Source organism: Poecilia formosa, unplaced genomic scaffold (genome assembly GCF_000485575.1).
Source record: "Poecilia formosa unplaced genomic scaffold, Poecilia_formosa-5.1.2 Scaffold796, whole genome shotgun sequence".
NCBI lineage: Eukaryota > Metazoa > Chordata > Actinopteri > Cyprinodontiformes > Poeciliidae > Poecilia > Poecilia formosa.
In genome coordinates this window covers 48,662-66,058 of record NW_006800735.1, presented here as the reverse complement: position 1 = coordinate 66,058, position 17,397 = coordinate 48,662, and the positions used below count along the sequence as shown (strand labels likewise).

At 38.7% G+C, this 17,397-nt stretch overlaps 1 protein-coding gene across 2 annotated transcripts in view; it reads left to right on the top strand.

The window, feature by feature from the left end:
• The window catches only part of LOC103131620 (inactive dipeptidyl peptidase 10), a 64,930-nt gene that overhangs the window by 27,464 nt on the left and 20,069 nt on the right, over positions 1 to 17,397 (top strand). For both annotated transcript variants that reach the window (XM_007543300.2, XM_016666783.1), the window contains exons 4-7: positions 5,724 to 5,818; positions 6,013 to 6,087; positions 17,112 to 17,164; positions 17,235 to 17,316. In XM_007543300.2, coding sequence (XP_007543362.1) covers positions 5,724 to 5,818; positions 6,013 to 6,087; positions 17,112 to 17,164; positions 17,235 to 17,316 — 305 coding nt within the window. The remainder of the gene's footprint in view (positions 1 to 5,723; positions 5,819 to 6,012; positions 6,088 to 17,111; positions 17,165 to 17,234; positions 17,317 to 17,397) is intronic.

Below are 17,397 nucleotides of genomic sequence, written 5' to 3'. Positions count from 1 at the left end.
GCCCAGGTAGGAATCGTCAGCTCAAAACATGAAGTGTGGCCCTATATAAAAACATCACACAAACACTGACTGAATATAATCAGATTAAGAGTTTTTCTTTACAACAAAAAAACTGACACAAACCTGATCGCAACAGTGGGACTTGTGGGCCAACACACCTGGTCGAACACAGAGGAGATTGATAATTGCCCACCAGCCTGACAGCTTCCCTTTTATGGGAGCTCAAAATGTAGAGGAAGCGACCCCTGGTGGTTCCACCTGTTACAACCACACTAACTTTTTCCGCTGGAGCAGATTGAGGAACAGAGAAGGGAGAATTAATTATTATTAAGGGGATTTATTATCGTCAGAGGAGGACGATGAGAGAGACGTGACCAGGGACGGATTGAGGAAGAGTTCAGATTAGCTGCTGCTGCCCGGTAGGAAGGTGAGGAAATGTTACCCCTGAAAAGGCAGCGTTTCATCCAGGTGTGTGAGAGTGAGAGTGTGTGTAGGTGAGTCCGGGAGGAGGACGCTTCACTAACCTGGTAGGAAGTCAGAAAAACACTGGAAGAACACAGGAATAATGACGGCCCGTGGAATTAACAATGAACACGTTCTGAGATGTTTTTAGTAATAAGAATAATTGTGAATTTCAATAAAATAAAAAAAAATATTTTTTCAATAAATAAATAGAAGACTTAGAAAACAGCTACTGATACCATTTTAAAATGTTTTTAAAAATGACTAGACACATCTTCACTAAATACTGTCTGGGGGAGTGGTAGCCAAAATGTGGAAATGTTCAATATAGAAAATGACTGCAAGAATGTTAGGGATTAAAGTTTACTGTTAGTAATTACTACACTACACCTCTGTTATGTGTCCTTGCCGTATGTTAAATTAATCTGTATAAGTACATACAGAATAATATGTATGTACATATTATTTACTGACAAGAAGTGTGGCAAACTTCTTGTCATTAAACCAGTTTTCAAAGGGTGCATTCACACTGCCAGTAAATGCGACCTGTATGCGTTCTGCAGTGTAAACGGGCAAATGACCTGAAAGTGTCCCGTATGCGCAGTAGAGGGCGCCATAGCGTCAGCGTTCTCAGTGTTCTGTTCCCATAAAAAGAAGAAGTGCTCAGTGTTTGCGGAAGTAAACATGGAGGCTGACGGTGGAGCTTAGCTTACATATTTGAAGTTGTTGTCCCGTATCAGGACGCAGAATAGTGAGGTTTGTTGAATCAGTGACGTTCAGTTCGGATGGATGCGGCCTGAACGTTATGGTCGCATTTGAATCGGATACGTACCGGATATGGGTCACATTCTTAAAGAATCCGACCTGTGCTGTTCACACTGTCATGAAAAGATCGGATACAGGCCGCATTACGTAAAAAAAAATCGGAATTGGGTCACTTCAGGCTGCAGTGTGAACGCACCCCTAGAGTTAATACTAAATCATATGTTTTATATAATTTGCTTGTATTGGTGGGGTTTGTAATCAAAAGAAGAAAACAAAACAGTAAAATATTGGCTGCTGGAGAACATTTTTAATTTCCACCCCTGGTGATACCTGAACAATACATACGTTATTCAGCACTATGCAGCACACCAAGCAACACGTATCCAATAATATGCAAATAAATAAAAATACGCCAAGTAAAGCAACGATGCATATCTAGCAATATTTCAATGTTTAGCAAAATACACAGGAAACAGCGCACATAATAATCCAGCTAAACTTTTCCGTGTTCCCCAGTGAAGCTCAACATCAATCCAAACTGCTCAAATAGCACATGTGAACAATTAAAATAAATAACTGTTCAGTAACGTTTGTATGAGAATGTAACAGAAAAGTAACACTCACCCATTACTTGTAAATAAAATCCACAGGTTGTTGTACTGAGTGCTAGCTGTTAGCCACTCGTAGCACTCATAGATAGTCTTTAAAATGCCTTACGAAGTTCTTACTGGTCTGTTAGTGAATCCACTGTGGGTTTTCCTTTTTTAATTATTTTTTTTTTTTATCCATGAAAGAGCGTTTATAAAAAGTCAGCAACTAGTAAACCGGATCTGAAGCGGAAGCGTAGCCATTTTGTAAACATCAAGTTTGCTACAGCGATGGGAAATCAGGGGAAGCTTTTACTTACATCCGGGCCTGCGGGACAGACCGGTGTTATGCCCAGAAACGCATGCCTGCCCAGAATGGACCTTACCACAGGGACCGCGTTTCATTGGCTAATGCCCATTTGACGTCACAGCGCAGCTACCGCGTGCGTGACCTTTGAAACTGTCGAGCGGGGCGGCAGGATTACGGGCGACGACATATTCGCGTTTTTAGATCGATTTTTACCCAGAATGCAAATGGAAAAAACCGTCAGCGAAACGGTGACTGGGACTGACGAGTATATATTCCATTGAGGGAAAGTAAGTTTCACATTTGCTCAAGAGCCCCCTGGTGGTTGAAGAAAAATCCACATACAAACCGGAAAATACAATATATGAAAAAAAACACTGAATGCTCTCTGGTATGAGGAGGCGGGCCGGATCCGGTATTGTTCAGGGGGCCGGACCAAATGAGGTGGCGGGCCGGATCCGGCCCGCGGGCCGTAGTTTGGGGACCCCTGCTCTAAACCCTCGCATGTTGATGAGAAAACGGACTGAAATATGACCGAATAGGAAATTTTAAAGATATTTGTAACATTATCACGTTTCTTAACCATGTAAGCCCTAAAACGGCTGGTTTTATTTTGCAGACTACTTAAAATAAATACGGTTTTTACACCTTTATTGACACGAGTTGAACTTTTTTTCAGTCAGTGTCTGCTGAAAATGTTCTCCGCAAATGGTTTGAAATTCTCTGCTTTTTCTTTTTACATCATAATAGCTTAAGAGCATTACAAAACAGAGGCCCATTATGTAGAATATTTATATCACGCTTAACATTCTAGTCTATTAATGTAGGAGGGAATGGATTTTAATATACGAGTTTCAAAATATTTGCATCTGTCCTGTTGGTATGAAACTTATAGCAGTAGCTCAGAGAAAAAATGTCATTACGTAGAAAAGGTGAAATCCTTTAAAACTCTTTATTTCTCCAAGTTAGAAAGTCATACCAACTGTGGCCTGTTGCTCGCCGTTTCTGACTAAGAGTAGCTGGATTGAGAAGGACCTCGCTGCAGCAAACAGGAAGGGGCGGGGCAGATCACGTCAGTCTCACACCTTATTTGAAAATGGAACCATTGCACTCTGGAATTGAAGGGGGCGCTATTTCCTATGTTATCCGCGGCCACCCCTTTTTTATTTTCTTTGGAAATCCATGATATATTTTCACCTTTAGGAAGGAGTTTCACTCTCAGCATGTATTTGAACTTCTCTCTTTTATTTACTTCAGCGCAGCTCACAGTTTTTAACAAATTCTGTAGCTTTCGGTGTACTTCTAAATCTGCTCCTCAGTCGCATCTTTTCAGGCCTGCTACTGCCTCTAGTGGCGTGGGGGTGGTAGTACAACTAATCTAATTTCTAAATCAAAATACCACAACGTCTTTATTATTTACTATTAATTTCAGCATTACTAACCAAAGATAAATTATCTTTGGCTAATTTTTCATTTTCTTAAGGATGTAGAGCTAATTAAATGACAAACAATACTTTTATACATTATAAATAATATCTATATATCTCCATCAATTATAGGAGGAACAAATGAAATAAGGAGACATGAAAAACAACATGATCAACTATAATAAAAATAACATTCGCAGTGTATACGTAAGAAATTTAATTGAGCAAAAGTCAATAACAAACAAATGAATTAGGTACAAAAGAATAACCAGGGTTGTTAAACAGATACAAGCAAAAATTCACATTTTTGTTTTTACGGAGCCATCTATGTTATTCTGAGAGACTTTTTATTGGTAGAGTCTTATATATAGGAAAAAATAAGATGAAACTATTTAGTCTATCAACATGGAACTTTTCCTTCAACTCTAAAACAATAAATCATATTCATAGAATCACATTATCAACAATTTGTGAATAGAGCAAAACCCTTAGCACACTATAGGTAAATATTATTTAGTTTGGTTAGAATAATTATTGCACCATCAATAAAAGACGTCTAATAGATGTTCCTATTGCCAGAGTAACACAGTAATGCCTTCATGTGCTCAGAGGTTCAAACTGATGAATAAAGATGGAAAATATTTCTTGCCGTCTCCCTTGTTCTTTCAGCAAACAGTTGAGACAAAGTTGTTTTTGGTTTCACCACCATTTACCTGCTGTTATACCTGCCATTCAAAGTATTCTTAAAAGATTGTCTGTTAGTCTGCAGCTCATGTGACCAAACCACCGAGGAGATGAAAAGTTAAAACTCAAGTTAGAATGTTAAGTTTTAACATTTTAACTCAACAACCTCTACCTAACTAGAGGTTATACACAACCTTAAGTTGGGTAACCCCCAGGTCTTCTTAAAAGGTAGAGCCTCTGAGAACAGTTCTTAAAGATACAGTCAGTGCTTTCAGCAAAGTTGAGCTGACTGTCCAGGAATGACTTGAGGTATTTAAAATTTGCCACAGTTTCAACAGGTTGGCCATCGAGAGAAACTGGAATCACTTTCAGATCTTGTTTATGTCGTTCAATTAGCTCTACTTCCTTAAGAAAATGAAAAGGCATGTTCTTTTTGTGAGGGAATTTATCTTTTACTGTTCCAGTAATGCCAGAATTAATAATAATAAAGACTTTGTGGTATTCTGATTTAGTAATGTAATTAGATTAGTTGTGTTACCACCCCCACGCCACTAGAGGCAGTAGCAGGCCCGAAAAGATGCGACTGAGGAGCAGATTTAGAAGTACAGCAAAAGCTACAGAATTTGTTAAAAAAAACTGTGAGTTTTGCTGAAGTAAATAAGAGAGAGAAGTTCAAAAACATACTAAGAGTGAAAATCCTTCTTAAAATGAAGAAATATCACAGATTTCAAAAGAAATTACAAACAGAAGGCCGCGGATAATATAGGAAATAGCGCCCCCTTCACTTACGGATTGCAATGGTCCCATTTCCAAAAAAGGTAAGAGGCTGACGGCGGTCCGTCCCGCCCCTTCCTGTTTGCTGCAGCGAGGTGAACTTGGCTGGATTAGTACAGCCGGGCCTGAGGCGGAGCTGTTCGCCAGATGCGTTTAAGGCACTTTTTAAAGTAGGAAATTAAAGTGAAACCTCAATAATACCAATAAGCAACTTGTTTGTAGAATAAAAATTAAATTATAGATACAATTAAAGATGATTGAAACATTTTACACTTTTTCTTTTCAATTTTATAGGGGTAGCAGAGAAGGTCCTGACAGCCCACCACTGAGTAGCAGCTAATGCTAATGTTAGCATCCACCGTAGCAGCTAATGCTAATGTTAGCATTCACAGTTCACATTTCTGAAGGATTTGAAGCTGAAATCTTAAAGATAAACACAGTCTGGATGTTTTAAAAAATCTTTATTGAGACAGAATACAGAGCAATAAAATACTTTTAATCTGAAATTTTTATGAAATAACCGTTTTGAACAGAACTAGCAGAAACCCAACAGCAGAATGAAAACCAATAAAACATCTTTTACATTTACATTTAAGCAGTTGATTTTGATCAACTGCCCCTGAATCTCGGTGCAGGGCTGAGGTTCAGCTCCGACATGACGGGAAATAATATTTAATTACTGTTTTTAATAAACGTTTAGTGTTTCTGTTGCTGCAGCGCAGGAAGTCATCTACCGCAGCTGGAACGGAGACATTTTCAAACTCAACGTCTACAGCAACGAGACCGAGCTGCTGCTGAAAAACTCAACGTTTGTGAGTCAAACTAACATTCAGATAAAATAATATTACTACGCTCTTATTGCGGAGGGCTGGTGGCTCTAACACTGCTGTTAAACTTCCTGTCTCCCACCAATCAGCTCTTTCCAGTAAACAATTCATTTGCTGTTTTATTTCTGGCGGATGTTTTTATGCACAGCAGAAAATATTTAATTTCTTTTTCTGTACAGGCAACGTTTAAGGCTACTAAGTTTGCAGTTTCTCCAGACAAGAAGTTTGTTCTGCTGGGATACAACGTTCAGCCGGTGAGTCTTAGGTCGGGTTCTGGTCCAAACTTCAGACCAGTTAAAGTTCAGACATATTATGACATCATCAGTTAATCCTGATCAGATATTAAAATTTTAAATAAGTAAAACTTTTCCTGTTTCAGTAACTAAACAGAATACTCAGGGAATTGTTATGTCATTTATCACTAAAGCTTTTAAATGATCTGAGGAAGCCCAGACGATGATGTCACGGCTCTTCACGTCGCTGACTGGTTCCTTCACATCATGTGACTGAACCCTGCATCTGGCTTCTTAGAATCAGGAAAAAAAATGATTTAGTGTTTCATTTGAAGGAACAGTGTCCCTTTGGAAGGTCAAAGGTCAGGTGATCAGTGAATCTGAGGTCATGATTGGATGTTTGGATGGAACTGTTTGGGAACAATAACCAATAATCATCCTCCGCCCTCAGAATGTGGCTGATTAACGTCTCGTTTTAACGTTTAACCTTCAGAGGGAGTTAAAGATGGCCGCCGGGTTCTGCTCCATTAGAACCGACCCGATGTTCTGTAAGCCTCAGAACGCGGCTGATTAACGTCTCGTTTTAACGTTTAACCTTCAGAGGGAGTTAAAGATGGCCGCCGGGTTCTGCTCCATTAGAACCGACCCGATGTTCTGTAAGCCTCAGAACGCGGCTGATTAACGTTCCCCTGGTAGAAACTTAATGGAAACAATCGGCCTGTGGAAGGAAAACGTCTGAATTCAGGAGAAAGCAGATCTAATTTTCCTTCAGGAGAAATGAGAGGAAACATTCTGATATTATAGTTCATAGTTCAGAAATAAAACTGTTTGTTACTAAAAACACAATAATCTAACAAAACAACAGCTGCTGGTTTATTCTGGTTATTTGGAATATTTCCAGTTTGGGTTCGTCTGCATTTGCAGGCCTCATCTGGGCATTTATTTAAATTATTATTATTATTTGTGTATTTAGTTTAAATTTTATTCAATTGATGACACATACTAAGTAATTTAATTGGTTGTTTATTTATTTAGACTTGGCACTCTTCGCCCTCCGTACTCCTCATTATTATGTTTAACATAACAATGATATGCAGGCCTGTGACCAGGGAGAAGCAGCAGTCGTCCAGCCGTTTCCATCCTGCAGAATTAAAGCCTCTAGGGATAATACGCTTTACTCCTGAAATTAGCCAGCTGAAAACATCATCCTGGGATTATTCACTTTAAAGATAAGTTGGTAAGATGGAAGAAGCTCCTCATATTCTTTCTGGGGAGAGTGAACCTTATTAAGACTATAATTCTCCCTAAGTTAATTTCTCCAGTTCTTGTTTATTGACTCTAAAGATTTAGCTGGGATCAATGAAGCGGGAAACCTAAAATTAAAACTGAAGTCTGACGACTTCCCAGAGCCTTGGTGGACGGGGCCTGCATGAAGACAGAACCATGTCTGTCTGTATTTCACCGTTGGCTTCCCAAAAACACGCCGATCCAGGAGACGGGACCCGACAGAGAGTCTGTGGACCCGATCACCTTTAAGTCTGGTGATTAAGATAACTTAATAATCACTAATGCTGTTAAGGCATGGGGCGTTCTGAGGGACTGTTTGGACTCAATCTGAATTTTTCATCTTTCACAACGTTGGCAGACAACCTGGATCTGACAGTAGAGGGCGCTGGTCCTGATCTCTGGCAAGAAGCTGGCATCACATGATCTATGGCAGAGGAGCCCAGAGTGGGTTAGTTCTCTCCCTGGTTTAACAGGTTTAGGTTAGCTCTCTCCCTGGTTTAACAGGTTTAGGTTAGCTCTCTCCCTGGTTTAACTCACCTGGATCCAATGATGGCTCATTAGAGGAGAGCACTGACCTGATGAGAAGGTTGCTTCTACCACCAGGGAGAGAGTAAAACATGCAGGATGCCTCCAGGACCCACTTTGGGCACCACTGATCTATGGAGAAACGAGAAATTCAAGACATTTGAGGACTAAAAACAAAACATTGTCTACAGGGACTTTTATAAATATCTTCAGCTAAGGCATAAATGGAAAAGGTTATGGAAAAACAATCCTTGATTGTCAAACGTGGGAGATTTGTGTCCAGATTGTGCTGAGCTACAGCCAGAAACAAACACTGTGGAGAATTTAACCTGCAACAACGGAGCCAGCAGGGGGAGACATTTTGACTCTAGAACCTCAGAATGCAACCGATATAAAGAAATGCAGTATATACACAACGTATGCATATCTCCACATATGTATAGGAAGTTCACAGAAGGAAGCTCTGCTAGCTAACGGTGCTGCAATGCTAAGTTAGCATTAGCTAACAGTTAGCATTAGCTAACGGTTAGCATTAGCCCAGCGCTGGGTCTCCTCAGGCTCATGCCCAGTCACCTGGATACTCCACACTGTGCAGTTCCTCCTGATTTTGGCCAGAGAGTCAGGAAGATGAAAGTTTCTGTTGTGACAGCCTTCGATCCAAATGGAAAAACTTAATTTCTGAAGTTATTGTATGTGACAGATTGAGATATTGTCTGAATGGGAAAGGTTCTGCTCTTTAAAAAGATGGGAACGTGTTCCTGAGTGTCTCAAAATAAAAAGGCCAGTAATGTGACCCTGAATGATGAATATCTTTAAGTTTTTATATAAATGGGTTACTTTTTGCAAATTGCTGCTAATTATTTACTTGCCTCCTGTTTTTGCTTTAGTTTTCTGTCTGTTCTGTAGACGTTCTGTCCTGTTGTAGTTCTGTTTTCTTTGTAAATTTTCAAAATATCTAACAAACATAAAATTAAAAAAAGATACATATATAAATTATGCAGCAGTCAGCAGTGATGGGATATTATAAGAAAACCTGAAAATGAAAACAAAACCTCCCGACTGTCATGAAGCATACATCATCACCACTTGCTGCAGATATCTGCAGCTGTTTATGACGACACATAGTAAGATGATTACATTCTGACTCGTCATAATTCCCAATAAAGATACTTCATATGTATTTTGGATCAGAAATAATTCAGTAAATTAAACTGCAGACTCAGATAAATTAACTCATGATTCCTTTAAAGATCAGAGATCTCTGGAACATTTTTAATCTAAAGGTTTTTCATATTTCACATATCTTGCATTAATATTCTGACTAGTCAGTCTCTGATATCTGGAATAATTACTCTGTCAAAACATTGCAGATTTTTATGGAAGCCCATTTCCGCCACTCATAATTATCTCATTATAATGAGATGGTCTGCATCGGCTCAGGACGTTTAGGGACTGTGGAGGCTGATCCCCCTTTCAGTTCAGTCCATCTGCACCGTTTGACTTTACCGTCGGTCGCACCTGCTGCCAGCAAGCATCCAGCTAAATGTCGCTGTTTACAACGGTAAGAAATGTGGTTTTGTTCATTTAAGTCTGTAATATAAGCCAGTATAAAGTAATCAATTTGGCATCCTGACCACGGTAGCTAATCTTGAAGATAGCTTAAGAAGATGCATTCATATCTTTGAAGCTAACGTTTTCTGTTTCTTTACTTCGTCAGTCCACAACTGACTTTAACTGTAGTTAATATCCGAGGATTATGTGGTTTTATTTGCTGCAATGAGATGTTCAGTTTACCACAAAGTCGTGGTGTAATAACTGGTGAGTAGTTCGTAGATGCTGCATCTCGCTCCCAAACCAAACCGAAACCTCTGAGCTGATGTGTTTTTAAAAGTTAAACTAAAATATGTCATGTACTCTCTCTCGTTAATTATTATTATTATTATTATTATTAAATTCTAAATAATTTAAGTAACTAAACCACAAGCAAAGAAATGTAGATATAAATATATATATTTTGTCTGCAAATCTATTTTATTGATTTAATCAGTAAGTTCAAATAACAACCAATCCAACATGTTCTTGCTTTTGTTCAGTGTGTTGTTTCAGAAAGACGACTGGACAGCGTGAGCAGCTTTTCACGAACCTCTTCTGATCACACAGGAGGCCTTAGGTCCCGTTCTCTATCGAAAGGCCTCTGTTCTCCACAGATGGCTTCATTTTCAGTGTATTTCCTTTTCCACTGCTAAAGACAAGGTCATTATGGAACGGTACAGTTCTTTATTACCAATAAATGTTTTCTTATCTTTTCTGTGAACTTAAAGAAATTTCTGAAGATGTGTCCATTTTAAAAGTAAAACCTCTGTATATGCATATATTTGTGTAATTATATAAATAACTGGTTTATAGTTATTATAAAACAAAAGTTTTAAATTTAAAAAATAAATATTTTGGTGAAAAAATGTATTTGTAACATTGAAATAGTTTGAGTTTAGCCTTAGTAAAATATTTGACAAAAAAACATAGTGCTGAAAGGCATTATGAATGTCCCAGCCGGGGCTTTGTGCATGGAGAAAGACCACCTGAGAACCCACCATGTTCTCCCTGTGCATGGTGGGTTCTCTCTGGGTTCTCCGGTTTCCTCCCACAGTCCAAAACCATGACTGTCAGGTTAATTAGTCTCTCTAAACTCTCCCTAGGTGTGTGTGTAGTTGTGTGTCTCTGTGTGACAGACTGGCGACCTGTCCAGGTGACCCAGGTGACCTGTCCAGGTGACCCCACCTCTCGTTTTCTGTAGATAGACACCAGACCCCTCCCGACCCTACTAGGGATAAGGGTGCTAGAAAATGCATTGATGGATGGCATTATGAATGACTGTATTACTATTAGTTTTCCAGGTAAAATTATAATTTGCAGTATGACTTGCTTTACATTTTATTGGAAACATCTGATGATGGCCAAATGAGAGATAATCCAGATGGCTGTTGGCCTTTTCTTTCCAAATGGGAGAAATAGAGAAGGGTCCATAACAGATTTTGAAATAGATCTGAAAGATTATCAGGAAGTGCCAATTGATGACAAAATCTCTGTTGGACAAATGTTTCATGTTACAAAACTGACTATTCTCAGGTTTTACCTGACCACACGTAAAAAGAAGGCTAACCAGTCAGTCAGTCAAGATGAAGTTTTGTCTTCACCACTTTTTCAGGATCAAGACCGTTCTCTGAATCAGCCCTCCTCTTCATCTGCTGTAAATGTTGCAGCGACCAGCCAATCTGCAATATCCACAGTAACTTCTGACTTCCTATTTGTTGGAAATATAACAAATCATGACAATATTAACTTTTCACTTCATTCTGCAGAGCTCAGGGAGGAGGATTTGGAGAGCAGTAACATAGTGTTTCTAGGACCGTTTTCTGACAGTGAGCCACAGATTTTGGGTGACACTTTGCTAATATCCCCTCAATTCTCATCATCTGCCAAGGCAGTGAAGAAGATACTGGTAATTCACAGAGGTCAGGTACTTCCTGAGCTCATAGCTCACTTCTGTGATGATGGACTTCTAGATAGAGACTTCAAAATCCAACTTGTCCTGACAGATAGAACACCTGAGATGGGTTATGATGATGGAGGAGTCGTTAGAGACCGTCTTTCTGAATTCTGGAAAGAATTCTATGATCAGTGTATTACAGGAAACACTTAAAAAGTGCCTTTTCTGAGGCATGATTATGGACAACAGCAGTGGGACAGTGTAAGCTGACTAATTGTTTTTGGATGGACAAGAGAGAAATATCTTCCTATGAAGATTGCACCTGTCATACTAGAGCAAGCAGCTTTTGGACAGGTAAAAAGTGAGGTGGTGGAGAATTTCCTTAAGTGCATGCCTGAATCTGAGCGTTTTGTGTTTCAGTCGTGGCAGTCAGACTTCAGCAGTGTTGACAAAGAGGAACTGATAGAGATTCTTGACAACCACAGTTGCAGACGAATGCCCACTGCCAGCAATGTAAATGAAATCCTCCAGGAGCCTGCTTACGTTATTGAACAGTGGCCCAAAACACTCAGTATCACCGGGAACAGCTTCCAGGACCTTTCTTCATTGTATGAAAACTTGGAACCAAGTGCAAGAAAAGTTTTGAAGTCCATTGTCTTTCCTCAGGAAATGAATATTCATCAGAAGGATATTCAAAAGTACGTTAGCACGTATATCAGGAATGCAGATTTGCAGCATCTGTCCTTGTTTCTAAGGTTCTGCACAGGCTCAGACCTGTTCCTGGATAAGAAAATTCTTATCGATTTCACAAAGATTCAAGGGTTTCTCAGAAGATCTGTGTCCTTGAGCTGTCAAACTATTATGACAGCTATCCAGATTTCAGTGCTGAAATGAACAAGGTTTTGGAGTCTAACGTATGGGTCATGGACATTAATTAAAGTTTTGAAAGTGGTGGAGGTAGAGGGTGGAGATACACAGTTGTGGAAGTCCTAAAAGAAAAACAAAGGAGATTAAGGTGGCTATTTAAAGTAACAAGTTGCCTATCAAGATCTAAGTAGATGTTTTGAGGATTTTCCCCCAAATTTCCTTGACAGAGTTTAAAGTTTTAGAGATAACATTTTATCTGGGTGATGTTACCTTTCCCAAACTTTCTCCAGATGTACCTAAAAGGATCAACTGTTGGTGATAGGTAAATGCTGGTTTGGTTTGTTTAAAGGTTGGTTGTCAAAACTCAACAAGGCTTCTTAGCACTACTCTTCTTAAAAATATCAATAATTTGGAATCTGTAGTGATTTTTGATGCAAAAAACAGAGTCAATACTTACTGTTAGGATTAAGTACAAAATGTTAAGTATTTGTAAGCCATAGGATGTTGTCATTTATGACTGACATTTGTACTTTTACATATTCAAAGTTGAAGTTTTAAGTTATTTGAAATGTAATCAGTACAGAATTGACATTGTCCACATTATCACAAACAGAGAAAATAAACATGGCAACTTAACTTGTTTTTGTTTTTTTGCTCTTTCCCTGGTCATTTTTTAGTCAAAAATGTGCAGCATTTAATGTAAGTTACTTAATTATTGTTGCCAAAGAAACGTCTTATTGTAAGAAGTAGAGATATTCTACCACACATGCACAAGTTCTGCATTTTCAGATCTGCTAACTTTCAGGGGAGCACCAAAGATCACATTTGGTGTATTTGTTGCTTGGGGATGCATCCAAAAATATGAAAAAATAAATCATACAATAGCTCGATGGGTACATTTACACTCTGTCAATATTTCATACAAATGTGGTTGTTTTGAATGATGCCAGACAATAAAATGTAGCTGACTTTTGTTTTGCCATAATTAACATGTTAATTGTTAGCTGACATAGTAAATCAGAAGAGGTAAAGTGAAAATGACTGTAGGAAATGTTTAAAATAGGAACTGTTTATTGTTATTGTATCTTTTTATGAGACACATTGCATTCATATTCATAAAATCATTTTCTGAATTCTTTTTTCTTTTTTGCACATTCGATTTCTTTTGTGGAAGGTTATAAAAAATGTCTTTTTTATTTTACTGGGCACAACGTGGTATATTCCTTCATCTTAAGCTTATCAAATGAGTGGCCTCTACACCAAGGCAAGTTTTTTAAGCACTTGTGATTTATTTTTGGGAATGTCAAAATAATGGATTGTTCTTTGTTGGTAGAATAGAAAATAAATACATTCTGAACAAAGTGTAGAGTCTGTTTATGATTTGTTGTTGCACTGTAAATAAATTGATTGGCAATAATACAGAAAAATACTGAAATATATTCATCAAGCGTAATGACAACATTTGTACTCTTATCAAATTAAAACCAACTGCAAACAGCATATTGGTAGGAAAACTCAACTGGTTATCTGTTAGTAGTGACATGATTAAAACTTAACATTCATGTCCATATATCAACAGTTTCCCTGAACAAGTAAGTCTAATAAAATAGAGAACCTGGAAATGTTGGCACTAATTAGTGTTGTTTTGAACAAGAGGCTAGTATTTTGTAATAATAAATAAATTAATAGATTGACCTTGACCTCAACACTGAAGGAAACTAAAATGTTTTAGTCTTTTTAGAAAAAATAGAAACAAATTTTAACTCATTCATGCATTTAGTTTTACAGTCAGTGTTTACACAGGACATACTGACACAATATCTGACTTGTTAGATGTTTTGTGGACCTGGGTGATTTATAGAAACTGTTCTCCCAGCTCATCACTGATCATTTGACGGAGTGTTACATAAAGATTAGTAATTTCATACACATCATCTGTCATTACCAGTCTGTGCTCAGTCATGAGTTCAGTGCATAAGTGAAATACATCAACATCACAGGGAAAGTCCTTGAAACGACATTCTTCTATACATATTTCCAGCTTTGTTAGATCAGCAGACTGTAAAAAAACCCGTACAGGTTGGGAACACCATGCATTAATGTGGGACGACCACGAGGAGCCCGAGGATTATTTGTAGATCGTATACGATGGACAACCTCATCCAGCTCCACCTGTTTGATTAAAATACAGAAAAATATAAGAAAATAGTTAGAAAAAAAGTCATGCTTTTGTATTATTTGTAACTTATTTCAAAATTGTGTGCTGAAAGCAAGAAGTAAATTTATAGGACCTGTATTGTTTGTAGTGTAGAAGAATATAATTATACTAAAAGGCATGTTGGTGGTTGATTCACATTAAGATATGTTTTTACTGAAAAGGAATGTACTGGGTCAATCTGACCTAGAAGTCAGAAAGGAACTCAGAATGGAGAGATGTGGAATAAGCAATCACCAAAGAGGGAAAGGTTAAGTTGTGCAAGAAAATTCTGGCAAACGTCTTTTCCTGCTTGCGTGCGAGGAAGTCGGCCAGGACTGGGAAAGAATCTTTGTTTGGACAGATAAGAAACCAACAACTTGAGTAATAGTTCTTCTGATGGAGCAGATTTAACTTCCAGGAGGTCAACCCCTAATTCTCTGAACTTCCAACACACATCCAGTGTAAGACGGAGCCAGAAGTGCTACGCAAGCGAGGTCCAGTAACGCCATTGGTCAAAGATTCCCAATACACAACAGTAGAGCTGGAACTGTATAAAAACTGATGTCAGAAATAAGAGACAAGACATTTTGGATTCTGAGACGATGAAATTGAGATGATGAAAATGTAATGTGTGAATCCGCAGATGTGCATTAAATGTCTTCCTGGTTGTCTGTGAGCCGGAGAGAATGGAGTTTGTGTATCGTTTCTTATTTCATGAGTTTGGCACCTTTTAATTCCTCCGTAGGAAACAAAACTGGATCAGTGATTTGTCCAGAAAGCTGTCAACAAAATAGCCATCGGCTTTAAGCTGGTCGAAATGGTCCATCCAAAACTGGACACATTCACTTCTTAAAGTGCACCACCATCGCTCTGTCCTTTGGTTTCCTGCACTCGGACCGAGAATAACAGAGTCAAAACCATTTTCATCCTCGGTGTTGTGCAGAAATCTTTGCATCGCCGCCACATGAGTGTTCTCTGTGCCATGATCCATTCGTATCTTCTGTGGAAATCCATTACACTCCATCACAGCGTCAATGAAATAGCCAGCAATAATGTGAGGCTCACTATTGCTCTTATAGGCTTCTAGCCAGATCATTTTCCTCGAAAAGCCATCTATGCATCCATTAATACATATCCCATAAGGCTTTAATTTGTCGTACCCATCGATGTGCCAGACATAGTTTGGTCCCCGACTGACATATAAGCGTCGTCTCAAGCGATTTTGTGCACGCAGGTCAACCCCGTTGGGATCCAATAAGCGCATCAAAAGACGTACCGTTTCCGTCTGTGACTATGCCAGCCATGCAACATTTCTGCTGCATCCACCTGTAGCCGTGCTGTCTCCCAGATCCTTGTAGTTGGTCCTCAATAAAAGAGGCCACTTCTGCAACATCTGTCTTGTTTTTTCTACGCCACAGGCGCTTCTTTTGCAGTCTTCTCTCCAGTGTCCGGAGACTCAATTTAACATTAACGTTTCTTCCAAAATTCGCAAGATTTCAAGATTCGTAAAACCACTTCTGAAGTATTGATCAATGATATTATCAGTATCCATGTCTTTCTATCAAGTTGAGCAACTCTAGTTATCTCATTATAATGAGATAATTATTTTTTATTTGTTTAACTGAGTGGTGGAAATGGGCTTCCATAGATTTTGCATATGGACACTTAAATAAAAAAATGAAAAGGTTTTTGAAACCTGTGATCCTGTTAATGTGTCGCCAGCAGCACTTTTTCTTTTTAAAGCCTTTTAAAATGTTTCTGTCTTGGTAGACACAGCATAACAACTAATAATGTTAGTTTATAAATCACTGAACGGTTTAGCACCACAATGTATTAAATATCTGTTATTGCTGTATCAACCTTCCAGACCCTCAGGTTCTGGTTCTGCTCTGCATCAGAACCAGAACCAAACGAGGAGAAGCAGCATTCAGTTTCTATGCACCACAGATTTGGAACAAACTTCCAGAAAACTGTAAAACAGCTGAAACACTGAGAGCCTTTAAATCTCAACTTAAAACCCACCTGGTTAGAGCTGCTTATGGCTAAGTTAGGGTTAGAGTGGTTTTTGATGTCTTTAATGTTTTTATCTTTAGTTTTCATCTATTTATTAATGTCGTCTACTGTTTTTATTTTTTCTTTAATTATGTAAAGCACCTTGAAATGCCTTGCTGCTGAAATGTTCTATACAAATGAAATGATTGATTTGACTGATAGAGAACAAAAAGGACATTTTTTTCAGATTTCTGAATCAGTCGTAAAGTTCAGGAAGTTCTCGTTCTGTTTTCTCCCAAACTGCTCAGCTGTTTCTGACCAGGAAACCCAAAATAATCCTGCAGGCATCAGTTTGGACAGCTCAATAAGGGGCCTTACGGGTCATTTCTTAATTCACATATTTATAAAAATGTCATTTTAATTCATCATAGTGATGTTTGAGATGTGACTCTTTAAATGATGAATCTGTGACATTATTTCCAATATCTTGAAAATGTTTTGATCTGTCAAAATGTAACAGAAAATTTCTTCAATTATCTCACTTGTCAGAATGTAGAAGCAGAAATCTTATGGCTTCTGTTCAACAGCTGTTGATAGGAAAACCTCGGCGCACCGCTTCACCCGAGATGGAAACGGGCTGATGTCGTTTAAAACAGGTTGATGACGGCCGACGTTGTGTTTGGGTTCCAGGTCTACAAGCATTCCTTCCTGGCGTCCTTCCTGATCTACGACCTGTCCACCAGGTGAGCCGCTGCCCTCATGTTGGGCACTGCAGCCGCTCTGGGTGCTTCATGTGGTGCGTTCACTGTCCAGGGAAGTGTGGGAGCTCAACCCGCCAGAGGTGTCGGACTCCGTCCTGCAGTTCGCCTCATGGGGCGTTCAGGGACAGCAGCTGGTGAGACATTCAGGACCGTCTGACACTTTTTATGTTTTAATAAAAAAATCTGTTTTTTCTGTCAACATGCAATGCTGAGAG